The 17,460-nt window shown below is 41.3% G+C and overlaps 1 protein-coding gene across 7 annotated transcripts in view; it reads right to left on the bottom strand.

Moving 5' to 3' along the window:
• The window catches only part of ANKHD1 (ankyrin repeat and KH domain containing 1), a 100,467-nt gene that overhangs the window by 81,977 nt on the left and 1,030 nt on the right, over positions 1–17,460 (bottom strand). For all 7 annotated transcript variants that reach the window (XM_054643135.2, XM_077186518.1, XM_077186520.1 and 4 more), the window contains exon 2: positions 3,648–3,801. In XM_054643135.2, the coding sequence (XP_054499110.2) occupies positions 3,648–3,801 (154 nt within the window). The remainder of the gene's footprint in view (positions 1–3,647; positions 3,802–17,460) is intronic.

The raw sequence follows: 17,460 nt of genomic DNA, 5'->3' as shown, positions 1-17,460 counted from the left end.
CCCAAAGGCAGCTGAAGTTTCTTTACCACTTTCTTCTGCATCTTTTTTTTGATGCTTCATTGTCAAAGTGTTTCAACATTCAGATTGAGAAGGAACACACTTAAAATCTCTGCTGGAAGGGACACAGGCACTCAAGCTATTTCCTCAAGTCAAAAAGCAGTTCAGTAACACTATTTCACTTCCCAGAAAACTCAGCCAAACCATGCTGAAACACTATCAACAGGGTATTTTAACTGCAGGGATTAACATTTTGACATTTCACAACTTTCTGTAGAAATCTGTGCTTTTGCTGCAGAATACACCAAATGGGCACCCAGGATTTTTATTTGGCCATGTGCCTGAACCAACACCTTTCTCTATCTTCAAAAACAACCAGCAGAAAGACACTGCACAACACAAGAGAGTCATTTCCCCTTCCTGATGCTGATACAAGTCGGGAACAGAAAATGAAACCGGTTTAACCTGTTGGAATTATCCCACTTTGCCCTTTCACCAACACATCTTGAGGACCCACAAAGAACTCACCAAGAAGAACAAGAGCTCTCAACACCCCAACCATTCATTCCCAGCAGCAAAGAGCTCTCATCTCCAGCTGTCAAATTCTGCCCCTAAAAAGAGCATTTGATACTTTCTTTCTGAAGATCCACACAAGAATCACGACTCTTCAGAGCTGAAATATTATTTTAAGAAATCCACAGTACCCTAATTAACACTGGAGCGAAATGTTTCTAGTGCAGAGCAGGACTCCACTCTCAGAATACTAATAATCTGTTTAATTACAGCTTGAAAAATGGAAACATCCTCCAAGCAGGATGGTTCTCATTCCATAGGTTATTTTACCTATAAATGCCTTCTCTGCTAATAGGAGTTAAACTGAAGGAAGATATACAAGACTTGGTTTGTTTAGGTTAAAACTTGCCAAACAACACCATTCAGTTGTTTTAATTTATCTTCAGTTTCTGAAGGTGGAAACAACTGATATTTACAATGGTCTCTTGGTCTTCAGGTTGTAGAACTATTTTTTGTGAAATAACACAAACATTGACAGCTGTTTAAAGGTAGTTGTTCATTAATAAAGTGCCTGTTCTTTCACAGAATAAAGTATGGTTGTCTAAACTGAAGCTAATCTGGCAGGTTTTCTACAGAAAAACAAGAAATCTTTGGGTGCACATGGATATGCACATGTGTGTAATTGCTGCTATGCCAAGGGGGGTGAGACACAACCCTCTTGCTGGAAATTTGGCTTAAGGCTCCCACCTTCAACATCCAGAATCCTTGAAACAGAATAAGCAAGTCAAACAAGCAAGTGAAAAAACATCCAGCACTCCCATGGTGGGTAAATACAACCTACAGAAACATCTTCAAGCAGTTCAAATAACCTCTGGCTTCTCCACTTGCCTGTGCAGCAGCTCTCAAATCAAGACAGCTCCTTACAAACAAAACACAGCTCCTCCAAATCACACAGCACACAATGGTTGAAAAGCACTTCTGCACAAGTACTTTGAAGAACAAAATCCCACGTGGCTGCAGTTGCTAGAACTTTCCTTCCTGAGCTGATAAACAACACGGCCGTGTGCGATCGGAGCATTAAAGGATTCAAGAAGAATGAGCAAAACCAGTTCTGCAAGTCACACTCATGAAATCCTAATGACACATCCACACACCTGGCACGTGAGAAACCCTAAGAAATCCAAGACACTGAACACAAGATTGATTTTTTCCTAGGTTTTAAGATGGAATCAAGCCTCTCACAGGGGGATCATCACAACCAAGGCCAAGCTATGGCTGGAAGCTACAGACAAGGTTTTAAATGACTCTGAGCCACAGTTCTGCCATCTACTTTTCCAAGCTATCCTTAATGCTGAGGACTGAACTGTGACTACAAGAACAGCAGAAATCACTTGCTTCTGTCAAACTGCAAAAGAATACAAAGGTCCAACACTAGGTTGCCATGATGGAAGCCTAGAAGCTCAGTCAGGGTTAAAAAAGGCATTTTCAGCCAAACCAGCCAGATAAATCCAGTGAAGATATTAGAACATCTCCCAAAAACACTAAATTCTTTTTCAATCACTGTCAAATTATGGCTTTTATTAATGAACTACCAGATTCATTCAGCATCTTCTTTAGGTTAGCCTGTTATTTTTAGTATTCCAATCCACAGTGGGAAATACAAGTACAGCTTAACTAGAGAACTTTCCCAAGAGTATTTTCACTCTTTTCATCTCACACATTCATCAAGTGGCATTAATTTTGTCCAGTCTTTCTAGAGAGGGAGATGAAGTCCTCAAACAAAGGCAGCTTTTTTTTATTTGCTTTCTTTTATTTGCTCTTCTTTCCAGATTCCTTCTGCTCTGCTCATGTACTTGGGAAAACCAAGACATGGAAACCTCAGCTAAAAACCAAATTATCTAATCCTGGGGACAAATGCCCAACTACTGCTTAGAAATCTGAGTACAGCATTCTCACAGGTGCTACAAGCAGCAAAGGCACCTCCTGGACATGTCAAATAGTCTGAGATCCCTGTGAGCACTGCAGCCCCAGCAATTTATAAAGCCAGAAATAGGCTTTGGGACACAGCAGCCACCAGGTACATGAGAGGAACTGATTTGCATTTTTAAAAGTGCTTCAAAAGGGAGTAAATTATTCAAATTCCCTCAGTGCATGTAATATCCCAGGAACAGCCTGTCTTCCCCACAAAACAAAGTTTGGTCCTCAAGAGTTACAGCAGATAGGCTGCTGCAACTTCCTGCTGATAAAAGCTGTGCTGTGCTCTAAGTTGGGTTTTTTGAAATACAAAATGCAAAGAGAACCCAAATCACAAACCCCTGCCCCTTTTGCTTCCTTAGAATAAAATTCTCCTTTAAGACTGTACACAGCTTAGCATCTACACACCTGCAAATAAGTGCTATTTTATGTAGCTCCTTAATGTTCCAAAGTAAGGTGTGAGAACTCCAATTTCAGCACACCACTACAAGTCTGAGTATACACCCATGATGATCAAATGTGATTTGTTTCAGAGCAGGAGTTTTATATCTTTTTGTCCTTGGAATTTTGAAACTAACAAATAATTTCCAAATCCGTTACAAAAATCCCAGTCACAAATTGTGGGAGGATTTGAATTGGTCAAGCTTTCACTCTTAAGCTAATAAATGTAGAAGCAACTATGTTCATCAGGTCTGTTCCAAAACAGAAATGTTTAATATGTATTTTCCAATAGTGATACCTCAGAACTAGAAAATGCAAAAATGCTTTTGTGTAAGTTAAAACAGAGAAAAAAAGTATTTTACCTTTAAATTCTGGAGTAATGAATTAACAATTATATATTGACAAAAGCAGCAGGAATAAAAGTAATTTCAGCAAGTCTACTTCCTTCTATTCTCTCCCCATTAATTCTCCCTCTCATAACATATGTAATCTCAAGTCAGTGAAATACCATTTAATTCAAATTAATTTTTCTAACTCTGTAAGTACAGAAAGAATGGAATAAGCAACCTGCAACACTTGTAAGAGTCATGAGCTTCTTTTCCATGTTCTGCTCATCCTGGGAAATTTCCAAACTCCTGAACATTTCACTAGTGTCAAAATTTATGTGCTGCCAGATCTGTGCACAAGTCAGGTTCAGAAAAAGAACTAGACAAGGAAAGTACCTGCTGCCTCCAGTAAGGCTTCTAGTCTTGCTTGTGTTTCTGGATCCACAGTTCTCAAGTCCGCACCTTCTGCAGCGCTCGATAGGAACAACTCCGATGTGGTTTTGAGTACTGGGTTATCAAGATCTTCTTGGTCCAAAATAAATGATTCAACCTGTTTGCCAAGTCAAAAAAAACCAATTTTACCATTTTTGAAGCTTTAAAGTTAATCTAAAATACTACCCCCCAAAAAATACCGCTAAAATAATCTAACTGTACTATCATAATTGTGTTTTAACTGCCAAGAACATAGAACAAAACTACAAAAAACATCTGGCCATCTCACTGAAGAGGTAGTTAAAGTCACAAAATACAAACACCCTGCATAAAAAAAATATTGCAAAAATTACAATTTAAAACACTTTAAATACAGCAAGGTCAACTCAGATAAAATAGTGAATAAGTGTAATGCATATTTGCACAGTTAACCACCCAAACAGGCAGACATAAGAAGCAGTAACATCTTTGTCACCAGAAGCTCATCTACCATGTTATTAATAAAAGCCACCAGTAATGATTGTGGTATAGCTGGACCTATCTGAGTGCCAGGCTAAGATGGAATGTTTTCCCAAGATGCCTTTCATTTCTCTTTTAAAAGTAATTTCAACAGAGGTAGCACAAAGACTTTGTTTATTTTGAGCAAGAACACAAGAATTGACCAAAACTCAACACCAAAACATCTGTTTGCAAGCTGGCACTCAGCATTACCCCAGTCTGCTCTGCTTCCTGGACAAGAACAGATCTGCAGCAGGATGAAGCAGGCAGGTATTCCAACCAAGCAGCAGTAATGCTGTCCCACCAGTGCCCCACGTGACCTCCAAACACAAGCCCATGGAATTACTCAACACAACACACTGCAGTTTTATGACAGCTTGCCAGAGTAAACAAGGAGGATACCTGACTCACACTCTAAAGAGAGCACAGCTACATTTCAGAATCTCCCAAGCTCAGAATAATTTCCTCTATTTTCAGTAGTATTTTAAGACAAAAACATTATTTCATAATTAGATGTTGTCTGTTATCTGTACCAACACTATTGGTGCTTTAGATTTGCTGTAGAAATGAGACATTCCTGTTACTCAGCCACTGCTGCCCTCTCCCACTTCATGCCCCAGTCTCATCTCCCTTCCCAGTTTTCCCCAAAATACTTCCCCCCTATTTTTCTCACCATCTTGTTTCCCCTGGAAAAGGAAAATTTATACTTAAAAAAAAAAAACAAATCAGGCCATCTGCAAATTCATTAAGTGCTCCATTGTGTGAACAACGTTAACAGGATCTGGGAGCAGCACAGAGCACTGCTATTCAAGAGCAACTTGGGCTCGTTCATTTCTTCCCCTTTTTGATATGTAAATGCCTGTAACACTATCCCCTGGTGTCCGAGCCGGCCCTGTGTGCCAGGGAAATGCTCACTTTGGAATATCATGGGAATAGGAGCAAGTATGACTTTTTAGGAACACCAAACACGAGCCCCAAATCTCAGTGGATATTTGTGATCCCAGCCAGCTTACAGATCTTGTGTGCCAAACACAAATATTAAAGGTAAGGCAGCAGGCTCTGATTTGGTGCTCAGAGAAGCAAGATTTCTAGGTTAGTTCAAGCAACAGTCCTAAAATAAGAAACTGTCATTGCAAGGAAGAGTTAAACATTAAACGAGCAGAAAATTAGTGGCCTAAACCAGTGATACATATTTTTGCTACAAACAAAGAAGAGCTATTTACAACTCCCAGCAAAATGCATCCCTACAGTAAGAGCCCCCTCAGCAGAACTCAAATTCCAGGTTAGTCCATAGCCTGCTTAAGGACTCCATGCTTTCATGAGTTCTGATGCAAAACTGACTTCTGGGAAAATTCACCCTTACCACCTACATGAGCACTTCAGGGTTTTCCATTTTTCCCACAAGACTACACAAGGCATTAATATGATGGAAATATTATTCCTATTGCAACATGTTTGTGTGATCTGGTGAAGGGCAGAACTTCCCACTGTGCCTGCATGACCATTCATTATATACAGCTGAGAACTAGATAAAAGAAATTTTATTAGATTCTTCTGGACATTTTTCCCTACATTTACCAGCAGTCCTCCCTTTTGAGGACATAGCAAAAGGAGTAAAAATGCCACCTCCCACTGAAGGAACTGCACTTGAGAACAACAAACAGTGCAGAAACACTCAGTGGCTCCTGGCAAGCCTCAGGGCTCAGCCTTGGGAAGAGCCAGGCACTCCTCAGCCAAGGGGAGCACAGCAGCCTTGCAGAACCTGCCAGAAGCTGTCCTGCTGCAAATTCTACAACTTCATGGGTTTGACACTTTAGGAAAGATATGGACCATTTTCTCCCTGACTGCTGCCAGCACAAGCTCACTGGGATATATTTACTGGATTTTACAGGCAACAATCCACCTCTAGAGCCTAAATCAGTGTTAATTCACCATTCAAATATTCAGCTTCCAAGAAACCTCTGTCTCCCCAACAGGGAATACATTTTGCTTACAGGAACTTCTAAATAAGTCTGTATTTTTAACAATGATTGTGCAAACACTACTAATTAGAGTAAATTACACACACAGTTTTTACTTAAGAATACAAGTTGGGTAGTACTGGTGCAGTCTGCTCTTTTATTAACTCTTCCTGTCTTTCAGCTCTTCTTTACATCAGGAACTGTACTTCCAGAGACTTTGCTCAATTAAAATCACTCAAAAATTCTTGCTTCATATACAATACTTTCATCATAGTTTTGTATCATAGGAAGGCAGATGCTTTCATTATTACTGCACATGTTGAGCATCAATTTTTAGGTTTTATTTTGATTTTTAGTAAGAGCTTAACAACATACCCACAATAAAAATATATCTTGAGTGTGAAAATACTGAAAATCCATATGCAAAACGTTAAAATAGCTGCACCACTGCCAGTCTCCCAGAATAAACTTCAATGTATTTTCAAGTCAGAATGTCTGACATTTCTGTAAATCAATGCAGTTTCTCACACACTAAGACAAAGCTAGAGAGAATGAACAGTTGGATATCTTATCACTAATAACAGAGTGAGAAATTACCTAATTGATCAGATGTCTCTTGTGAATGGAAGTGACCTACAATAATCATATATTATAATAATTTTTTTGAAATATCAAACTATTGCAAATATATCAAACAAATCTGGCTTTTTTAAACAAAAAATAAACTGCATTAAAAATCAAAACAAGCAAGTAAAAAATCCAAACATATTTCATATTAGCATTCCTGGAAGACATAATGCACTGCTCATGTGGCAAAATTTAGGCACTCTGCTCTATCCTAATCAGATCTGCAGCAAAGTGATAGAGTAACCAGTCACTGTGCTATTTTTGGATTATTTTGCGAGCTGCTTTGGGCAGTTAATAAGCATCTTACTTGGGAAGGCTCGTTAGGAACACATGGATTCCAGATATTATTCTAACTGCCAAAGCAATTTCACCTTCCCAGCCCAAACCCCAGAAGCTGCAGGGGACTGGAGGGCAGAGCTCCACCACCCCGAGTGCCTCCTGCTCTCCCACAGCAACCACGGCCCTCGCCTGAAGCCCTGCCAAGGACTGCAGCAGCCTGGCAGCTCTGCAGATCCAGTTACAGCCCTGTGCCTCCCTCCAGAGCAGCCACATCGCAGCCATGTGGCCTCAGCTCCATCAGTGTTTGTATGTTAACAGCAGCACTGAGTCTGCTGCAGCTCAGGGGGATGCAGAGGGACTTTGCAGGCACCACCATCCCCACTGACCCTGGTAATTCTGGTGAGATGGACACGGCGCGCAGGGTTACAACACATTTCTAATATTAAATCTAAACTGAGCTTCCTTATGTTGCACTACTGCAAAGTACTTTTCCCAGAATAGCCTGGACCTGCTCACAAATAGCCTGCTCCTGACAGGCCCCAGAGGATGGAAAAGCTTCCTGGGTAGCTGCAGGTAGCACTGCTCTCTCCTCCTCCTGCAGGCAAGGGCAGCAGCAGAGACAGCTCCTTCTACCTTCTCCTTCCACTTCTGCCACACTAGTGCTCCTGGGAAGACCATCTTCACAAAAAGTGTTGATAGGAAAGACAAAGGTGCTGCTAAATTCTTTCCTTGAACTTGTATTTTCCAGAAACCCCTTGAGCTGTGAACACTTCTTTAGGGGTAACAATACTCATTGCTCTGTTTGTGAAGTATTTACAAATAATAAGGACCCAAGCTCTTGACTGGGACTCCTCAACTCCTACTTTTCATGCAAATAAATGACTGCCTGAATTTCTCTTTTGTGTTAGGAAACCATTCCTAATTACTTCTATAACTCCATTTGGACATTTTCACTCCATAATTCACAGCATGTGCAATGCTGCATTAGGAGAAATGCAGCAGAGAAAGTTCTTGTGGATTTTTCAGAAAGTCCCAATCTTTAACCGGTTATGTTGTCATGTCCTTTATTAAACTGAATGCCAATATTGGATTAATACTTGGAATCCCGCCCTAAAATTTTTGGGGAATAGTGATAGGACATAGCACTAAGACTGAACATTAGTTTGTATTTCAAATTTAACATCAAACCCCTGTAAATTTCACATACAAAGGATGTCAGCTATAAAAACCATTAAAAAGAATCATTCCAAGGAGAAAGTAAAGTGAAGGACTTTGTCCCTGACACAACACTCTTAGATGCTCCCTGCAACAATTAAGTGCAGCACAACCCCCTTGGTGTGGAGTTAACTCCAACAAAAAGCCTGGTTTTGATTTACCAGAGAATGCACTTTTCAACATTCTTCCCCTGCCAGCCCAGCCAAACATCTTTGCACCTGCTTAAGGTACTTTCCTGCACAACCATTTCAGTTTCAAGAGATGGAGCAAAGGAAGAGGAAAAACCACACACTAATGTGGGTATTTTCACAAAACTTTTCAGTGGGGTCTCAGGACACTGTCCTTTCTTGGCATTTCAAAGCTACAGAAAGAAAATAAACATTCCAGGGAAGTACTCTAGAGTCAATACCTAGAAACAACATAGAATCAATGGGAACATCAATTCAGACATAATTAATTATATAAAACCATATCTACTCTGTTTGGCTAGAGCTGTAATTTCTGAAGGCAGTTTCTTCCATTAAAAAATAAAAGTTCCAGCCCAAAACAGAAGCCACCATGACGTGTGAATCACCACTAGAGCATCATCCAGAAGCAAGGATGCTGTGATTACACAGAATCCTGCCAGCCTGGGGGGTACAGGCTGCTTGGGGACATCACCACCTCAATGGGGAGCATGCAGTACCTGGAGCATCATTTCCAGCCACTGCTCACCTTGTGACAGGTCAGGCAGCTCTCAGACTAGCACATCAAAAAGGGAGAAAACTCAGGGGAGGAAACAAATCATTTTCTACCACTTTATATGAATTTCATGGACTTATAAGGGGTCTGTCAAGCTGGAATATCATTCTCCTGGTAGCAGAAAGGCATTAGATCATGGCAGCTCCCTGTGAGGCCATAAACCTGCCCATGGCTCCACCTTTAAGTGGAGCTGTCAGTGCTCACACCTGCAGCAGCAGCAGCAGCTCCCTAGGCAGGGCATTACACTGGGAGGGTGGGGAGAGAAGGGGTGCAAATCTGTTCAGCTCTGATTGCAGCAGGAAGCTGACTGACTGACTGGAGGCAGATTATCTAAAGGACAGCCTTTATTCCCAGAGATATTAAACAATTACCAAACAAGCAGCTACAGGATCTGGGCTAGGATGAGCTCATTTCAGAGCACAGGTTCATGTTGCAGATGCTGCTATAGACACAGGGTAAATAAGGTGGACACAACCTCAAGATTTGTTGCTGCAGGAAAGGAAAGGCCCTCACACACACAGCGTGGGCCACGAGAACAACATCCCTACACACAACACAAAGTTCTTGATGTGTTACCACAGGAGCTGCCTAAAATGATGGGAGAGGCAGCAGGCAGTGAGCAAGGACTGACATCTTTATGGCTGTTTCACCACAGGGTCTCAAGCCTGGCACCCCAAGTCCCCAGCCAGTTCTCAAAATTACAGCTGTCATTTAAAACATACAGATAAAACAATAAATCAGAATTAATGTTTTACACTACTACTCATCCTTTCCAGAGATTGCTATGCTGGTTTTCAATATTCTTGCACTCACATTGACCTATAAGCAGACATTCCTGGACAAGCAGCTGTCAAATGGTTCATGTCAATTTAAGCACTTACCTGAATTCTCTCCTAAGCAGACAACTGACACTGTGCCATTGAAGTAGTTCTGAATACCACAAACTACACCCTACCACAAGCCTCTGGAAAGAGCTGGCTGATCTGTGGATCTGCCAGAAACAGATCACTACAATTTATTTTTATTAAAGCACTGTTTCACAACAATAAGCAACATGATTGCACCCTGTTAACCCTCACAGAATTAAGGCACACAACACACGTGTTGACTCCTCTTGGTACAAGAAACTGGCAATGTCACAAAGTTTCTCTGTATAGCAGAAAAGAAAGATTTACTCATCTCAGTAACTACTGAAATAACCCAAAACACTGTTAAAGCCAGACATATTCAATGTCTGATAAACAAAAATAATTATGACTATATTTTTCCCATGTACAAAACAATCTTTAGCAGCAAGGAGCTGTCACGTACAGAACTGGAACTGACAACTGAAGCTTATTCAAAATTCACATCAATCCCAGTAAATCAAGTGCCAGTTCTTGACTTTGTACCAAAGAAAACCTTTGAATGGAGACCAGGAAACTTGACTAACACAAGCACCACTTGCACTGAGCACTCCTTATTTTCACGTATTCTATCTCAGTCCACTCTAAACCATGTTCTGAGTGCTCCATCTTCCCCATGGGCTCTAGGATTCCCTCCTCATCTGGTTTTTTATCTAATATTCCCACAGAAAGAGCCCCTCTTGTTTCCTCACCTCAAGCCAAGAAACAGCTGGTGTAATTCAGTATTTGATTTACTGGAATATAAACCAGAATTGTTGCATCAATTTAGCCATGGCTTTCCTTGCTCAAGTATTAAATCCCAGGCATTAAACCAAAGTGAAGGCAACTTTTAAGGCAGAAGATGAACAGATGTATTTGTCTGCTGATGTAAAAGCTCACACCCAACCAAGATGGGAAGCATTCTAAGCCACCTTCTTGGAAATGACCTTTTAAGATCTCTTTTCAATCCAAGGGGACAATGCCTAAATAGAAAAAAAAAATCATACAAGTGGATCTTGAATACAATAGTAATTCAATAATCTGTTTCCAGGCCAACCTATACATTTCAGACAGAGGAATCTCAGCATTTAAAGTGACTAATTAAGTTATCTAGAGGCTTATAGCAAACTGAAAATCATCGTGGCCTTTCTGCCCCTCTCAGAGCCCAAGCTAGTGGCAGCAATTCTTTTCAAGGCCTGGATAAACAGGTCTGTGCACGCTGTCCCACTGCCAAAGCAGCAGAAACCCCAATGCAACTCCTGAGCCATCACTTAGTCATTTCAGAGAAACTATCAGAGAGCTCTACCTAAACTGGGAGCCACTGAAAATTCAACATATAGCAGTGCAAGGGCTTAACAATGTAACTATTTTATAAAAACAATTAAAAGAGAGACATTTATCTAAGCTGTTGGATTTATCCTAAGAAATCCTCAATGCCAAACATCCACATGAGAGCCCCTTTTCCCCTGGCTCCCTTTCAGGCTGTGGAGGAGCACATACTCTGAAGAGGTGATGCTCAGCAGTCACCATCACCAAGGATGGGTTTGGGAGCAGAACATTCAGCCCCAAATGCTGAATGAGCAGAACATTCAGCCCCAAACCCCCAAAGATCTCCCCTCTTCCTTTGCTCTGAAATATGACTGACTTACTACCTGCCTGCCATGTGACACTGTTGGTTTAATTCATGATTTTGGAAAGGGGAAAGTTCAACAGGTTTAGGGATTTTCCTAGAAGAAAATCCTAGTTAATTAATAATCCCTCTGCTTTACTGAATGCAAGGGAGAATAAATTAGGGACCTAGCTAAAACCTAGTGCTAACACATGAAATGGTGAAAACATCTGAGCTGACTTTCTGTTGGCCCACTGTCCAGCACCCAATAAAACATCTTATTTTTCTTTTATTGGGGAGTATTTTCTTCCTGCAGGGTGGGTATGCAAGAAGATGCCTCTGAAAAGCTCTCCTGGCCAGAAGGGCCAGCCACACTTGTCTCTTCTCAGCCACCACCAGCATTTGGACAAACACACCATCATAATTCAACTGGGAGTAACCCCTCAGTCTACAGCGCCTTTCCTTTCACATTCTGGGATGCTTTGGAGGAGCTAAAGATGAAAATAAATTTGAAAAATGTATCAATTCTCTCTTGAAAGCAAAGGACCAAAGTGAATAAGGGGTCTCATCTCACAAAAAGCAGGAAAGAAGTAACAGGGTCCAGCACAGGACCAATTCTTTTATTTATGCTTTATCAGAATGTTTTCTAGCTGCACTTCAGCAGAAAATACACAATACTGCAAACAAGGAGAAAATTTTCTAATATTTTATAGAACTTCTAAACAATCAACATTACATAAGAAAAAATTCTTAAGTAATGAGTTGCAAGAGTAAAATGCATTTCCATAAATTTCACTTGCTCAGCATTCCTCCAAAACTATGCAAAATAAAACCTCTGCACTTTTACAATAAAAAGGGAAAACTACTTGTTGAGGAAAAAAAACCCCAAACTATCTGTATTCTATTACAATATATCTTTGTGTATAATAAGGATTATAGCATGCCATCCTAACTAAATTAACCCCTAAATCCAAATATTCATTCACCTGCACCTCGCTTTGTCAGAGGCAGCAAAGGTTTCTAACACTAAGGCTGCAACCTTGTTACTGCAGTCTGTTGTTACAAAAAAGAAATATTTGTATCATTTCAAAGTTAAAGTAATCTTTAGTTTATCATCCACCAAGGTCACTTGAGGTACCAGAAAGAAAGTTTCTATTTGAGACAACCTCAGAGGCCAGGCACTGTGCAAAAACCTCCTGAAATTAATGAAGTACTTGCACAAATCACTGATTGCTGAGGTTTGCTCACAGTCCCCACTCCAGCAGAAGGCCATTCCCACCAGAAAGACAATGTTTACACCAGGCCTTTGCTTGGTGTTTGCCTGGCACACGGGCTGCTGCTAGGGAAGAAAGCGTCTGCAGGAGGCAAATGAAAGCACCCTGCTAAGAGTGAGGCCTCAGAGCTTCACTTCAACAAAGGAAAGTGCCACAAAGGTGCTCAAACAAGATGCAGGAGTTATTTTTCTTGCTTCATGAAGTTTTCAGTGGAAAAGAAACCTATGGTTCCTTCCATGTAAGTCAAGACTTGCCTCTGTTTTAAATCCAAGAATCATTTTTACTCCAATAACAGCGTAATACTTTAAAGGAATCATGACAGATATAACAAAAACTCAAAATTACCTCTGATTGAAGCTCTCCTCACCTGCAGGGTCTGAGCCCAGCTGTGGACTCCAACAAAGCCCCAGTTCAGTCCTGGAGCTGCTCCCAGTGTTGAAGGCCAGGCCACACATGTGCACAGAAAAAGGAGTGCCTGTGCCTTCCCCTTCCCTCCACACTGACCCTTCTGGCAAGTGGGGGTTGCAGGGATGCTTTGAGCTCTGAGCAGAGCACAATGTCCCCATGGCACCATCCAGCTGTTCTCACAGCTGGATTTCAGCACCCTCCAAGGCAGGGAAAGGAGACAGAAGAGCTGCCCAATATCCAGCCTATGGGGAACAGCTGGGCAGCCCCAATTTCAATCAGAACACAAGAACTCATGATTCAGCATTAATGCTCAAACAAACCCTTCCCACCCCCACCACACTGTAACTAGTTGACTGCTGAAACCTATGTGCAAATTTGTACCTAAATATAGATGTTCTGCTAAATTTGGCAAATCTCTCCTTACCAAGGGGTTGCACTGCATATTTATGTAATTATACAGTAGTATTTCACATCTTTACTTTCTACACCTATCATCAGAAAACAGTTGCTGACATTTATTTTAGGTCATGTACTCAATTGGGTCAAGCTGCACTAAAGGGAGACCCAAGTTCTGCAAGAAACCTTAGAGAAGAGCTCACTGTAAAATGTTATTGAATAGGATTAACCATACATGCATACAGAAACACTGCTTGTTCCTGGTCACCACACTTGCAAAGTTACTGAGATACCTCCCATGATGTTTCTGGAAGTTAGATGCCTAATCAGACTGGGAATAAATGAACACCCTACTAACCAGCTCTCTGCATCCTGAAGTCACCTCAATACTTCTGGAAACCTGAACATGTTACCCCTTGATGTTTCCTAATCACTGAATAATTCCTAGAAGAAAATTTTTTTTTTCCCATCTCTTACCTTCTCAACTTTCAAAGAGCTTGACAAAAGAAAAACATCAACTGCTAAACTGAAACCTACATTTTTCAGAGAAAAGGCTTTTCTGCTTACTACTATCTACCTGAACTTGCATCCACTTTTTGAATTTCTATTCCTTATGGTAAAGAAAATGCTGCTATTTACATTGTTTCTAACACAATGAAAATTAAAGTGTCTGAGCATTACAGTAGCCTCAGAAGTCAAAAGATGCATTGTGCACACCATCTACAAAGCAGATCCATGTTAGGAAAGTTCAACAATGCAGCAATGGCAACACTGCTAATCTGAAACAAACTGGGTATTTACTCTGAATTTCAAACCAAGTTTAAAAATTAAGAGACCTCAGGTTGCAGAGAGGGGGGCCCCAGACAAAATCTCCAGGTACTGAGCTGCTCTGGAGTGCATGCCATTCAACTACTCATCCTACTCCTTGTAGGAGGTATGTTATGTCTGATTTTTAATTATGCTTTATGTAAATATCCCCAGAGGCTTATGCAATAGGTACAGGCTTAAGTAAGGCGAGCTGGTGGAGGCAGCTCAGGAGAGGGAAGCCGAGAGCTGAGCTCACTCCATAGCCAAGAGCTGGGTGAGCTCCAGTTGTCACTGAAGGCCTCCAAAGCCCTGAATTACAGAATAGGAGAGATTTGCTACATTTGTACACTCAGTGCCAAAAGCCACTCACTGAACCAAGCTCCCAGATCCCCTGGTACTTCTGTCAGCACGGCCCAGCTTCTGCTGCTTGATTTACAACAGCTCAGCAAACTGTCCTGAGCAGCAGCACAGCCACATTTATCACCTGCTTCAACTCCTGCTGCCACACTTTGCTGCTGGGAGGGTTTTTGATGGGGATCTGCACTTTCTGTGGCCACCAAAGATCCCATGGACATGCAGTAATCAGCAGTGCCCTCCCAGCACACCTTCACCTTGGCCTACAGCCCTCAGAGCCAGGCTGGAGGAGGCTGTTCAATGTTTGTGCCTTTGGCACTGCTCTAAGTATCAGCAAAATTCACAAGGAGTGGTAATAATACACTTAAAGTCACACCAAAAAATCTCACTCTAAACAAGTTGCAGGCTGTGTTCACACCCTGATCAAGCTTAGAAGGCAACTAAGCAACTATCTGCACTGAGGTCAAAACCACCTCATTTCTCAGGCTGCAGCCAGAGGTGAAGTTTCTCTGAGCACCCAGGAGATCCACAGCAGGCAGTTTTAACAGGAATAGCACAAAGCTCCTGGCCTCAGCCCTCCGTGCCCAAAGACGTGCTGCAGCTTGCAGTTGTTTCTATTTGCATGGGATAATTTTAACTGGTAATTCTAGAAAATATTCTGCACAGCTGCATTCAAATTTCACCTTGTGGACCTAATACAACTCATCTGTACAGGATCCATTTGAGTCCTTGGTTTCCCAACCAAGAGCTTGGTCACTACCATGGGCAGGCACTGAGCTAGGAAACCAGAAAACTTCAATTTTCTCCCAGTTCTGCAAGCCAGGATAAATGGGGCACACCCTCTTCACCTGTAAAATGGGGACACTACCCTCCTCTGTAAAGTACTTGGAGATCTGATCTAAGAAATGCAATATATTTTCAAAAAGGTTAGGTTAAAATATATTGCTCTTTTCATTCTCTAGATAAATGCTTCATTATACTCCTTGTCCTGCACTTCCCTGATGATTTTCTTTTTTAACTAATTTGCCATTTTGACCAGTCCAATTATTTTAGCATATTAAACTCAGACTAATACAAGGATACAAAACCTAAATACCACTGCAGACACATAGTCGAGTCTACAGAATTTTGTACCATTATTTTTATGGCCTCAAAAATAGACAGAACAGATCAAGGCAGCATGGCAAAAACTTGCTTTTTTTTTTGTTTCATTTTTAATTCTCCCTTTTAGTTCCCACTAATTCCACCCACTGGTAATAGCTGAAAGCATACTCCCAAATCAGTGACTCATGGCACAAGACCACAGTCCAAACAGTGACTGACTGGCTTCTCAAAGCAGTGCTGTTCAAGAATTGCACTGCTCCATCCTTGCACCTTAACTGCCTTTTCTTTGCTCAAAAAAGAAAACAAAACAAAGAGAGACACCCACCAATGACAACAGGTGCTTCCTTAGCTCTTAGAAAAAAAAAAAATCTGAAGAAAAAGATATTCCCTCCTTGGTGCTCCCAGCCATGCAGCCCAGCCTAGGCACATTCCTCCCACCCAAGCTTCTTCCCAGGTAACTCTCCACAACCAGAAACACAAGACAGGAGAACTCCCCAGGCAATTTCAGCTTTGAGATTAGCCCACCTCCTCTCCATGGGTGCTGGAAAACTTCAACTATTTCAATTCCAATTGATTTCTTCTATTCTGTATTTTAAATAATGAACTTTTCCCCAGGTTTTTCAAATGAATCATTTAACTTTAAGAGCTGTTTGGGAACCTTTATTTTTTTGACCTCAATGGCAACCTCCCAGAGACATTATTTATAATAGGCTGTCTTTCTTAATACTTGCTATTAGTCAAAAGAGTGCTTAGTAAACATCCTAGTTATCCAATCTTCACATCCCTTAAATAATGGGGTGGGTTCAAAAGGGATAAGCTTTCAAAGTAGGACTCTGCTCACCTTGTAAAGAGCCACCAACACCCTGATACAGCCCACTTGCCATCATTTGCCAGATTCTGTAGCTACTGCTTTGTATCTTCAAAGATACATTGAAATGTGACACGAAAGACCTCCTAGAGAGCAGACACTCATTGATTACTCTATCCATGGTAGGTCTTCCAGCTCCCCCAAACAGGAATGTCCTGGAACACCTAATTCCATATGGGACTGATCATGGATGCCCAGGACACCAATCACACAAGGAATGTTCACATACAAGTGCTCATCTGCCTGACCATTAGATTTTGAGTTTAGTTAAACGTCCTGCTGTTAGCACCACTTTTAATGTAGCTTAGGTGGTCATGAGCAAAACGCAAATGTGGATCTACATCAGTTTTATCACTTTTTTTTTTTTTTTTTATTCAGATAAGACCTGCCTCAGGTTTCAGAAGGACTGGACAAAAGATGGTCATCAATAGAAGGCAAAAAATTTAGCCACAGGAGTGCAGGCTCCTCTCCTTTCATCTCTCCAGAAGGAACAAGGACACATCCTAAGTACACTTGCTTGGCCTCCAAATTAAAAATGGTATCACCATGGCTATTTTCTTCTTCCTGCAGAAGCCCATAGGAACTGGGAAAAGCCTGCAAGCAGTAAGCAGCCACTTTCTCCTGCTTTCCACTAAAGATATGTACGGGCTGTGATCCAGCTGGGATCCCATCTTTTGCTAAGGAATGAAGATTCACCCTTTGGTATGGCAATGACAGATAAAAGCCCTCATTTACCTTCTCTCCCTAGGCTA

Source organism: Agelaius phoeniceus, chromosome 15, assembly GCF_051311805.1.
Source record: "Agelaius phoeniceus isolate bAgePho1 chromosome 15, bAgePho1.hap1, whole genome shotgun sequence".
NCBI lineage: Eukaryota > Metazoa > Chordata > Aves > Passeriformes > Icteridae > Agelaius > Agelaius phoeniceus.
Note: the sequence above shows the minus strand (reverse complement) of the source record. Positions and strands in the feature narration are given on the sequence as shown.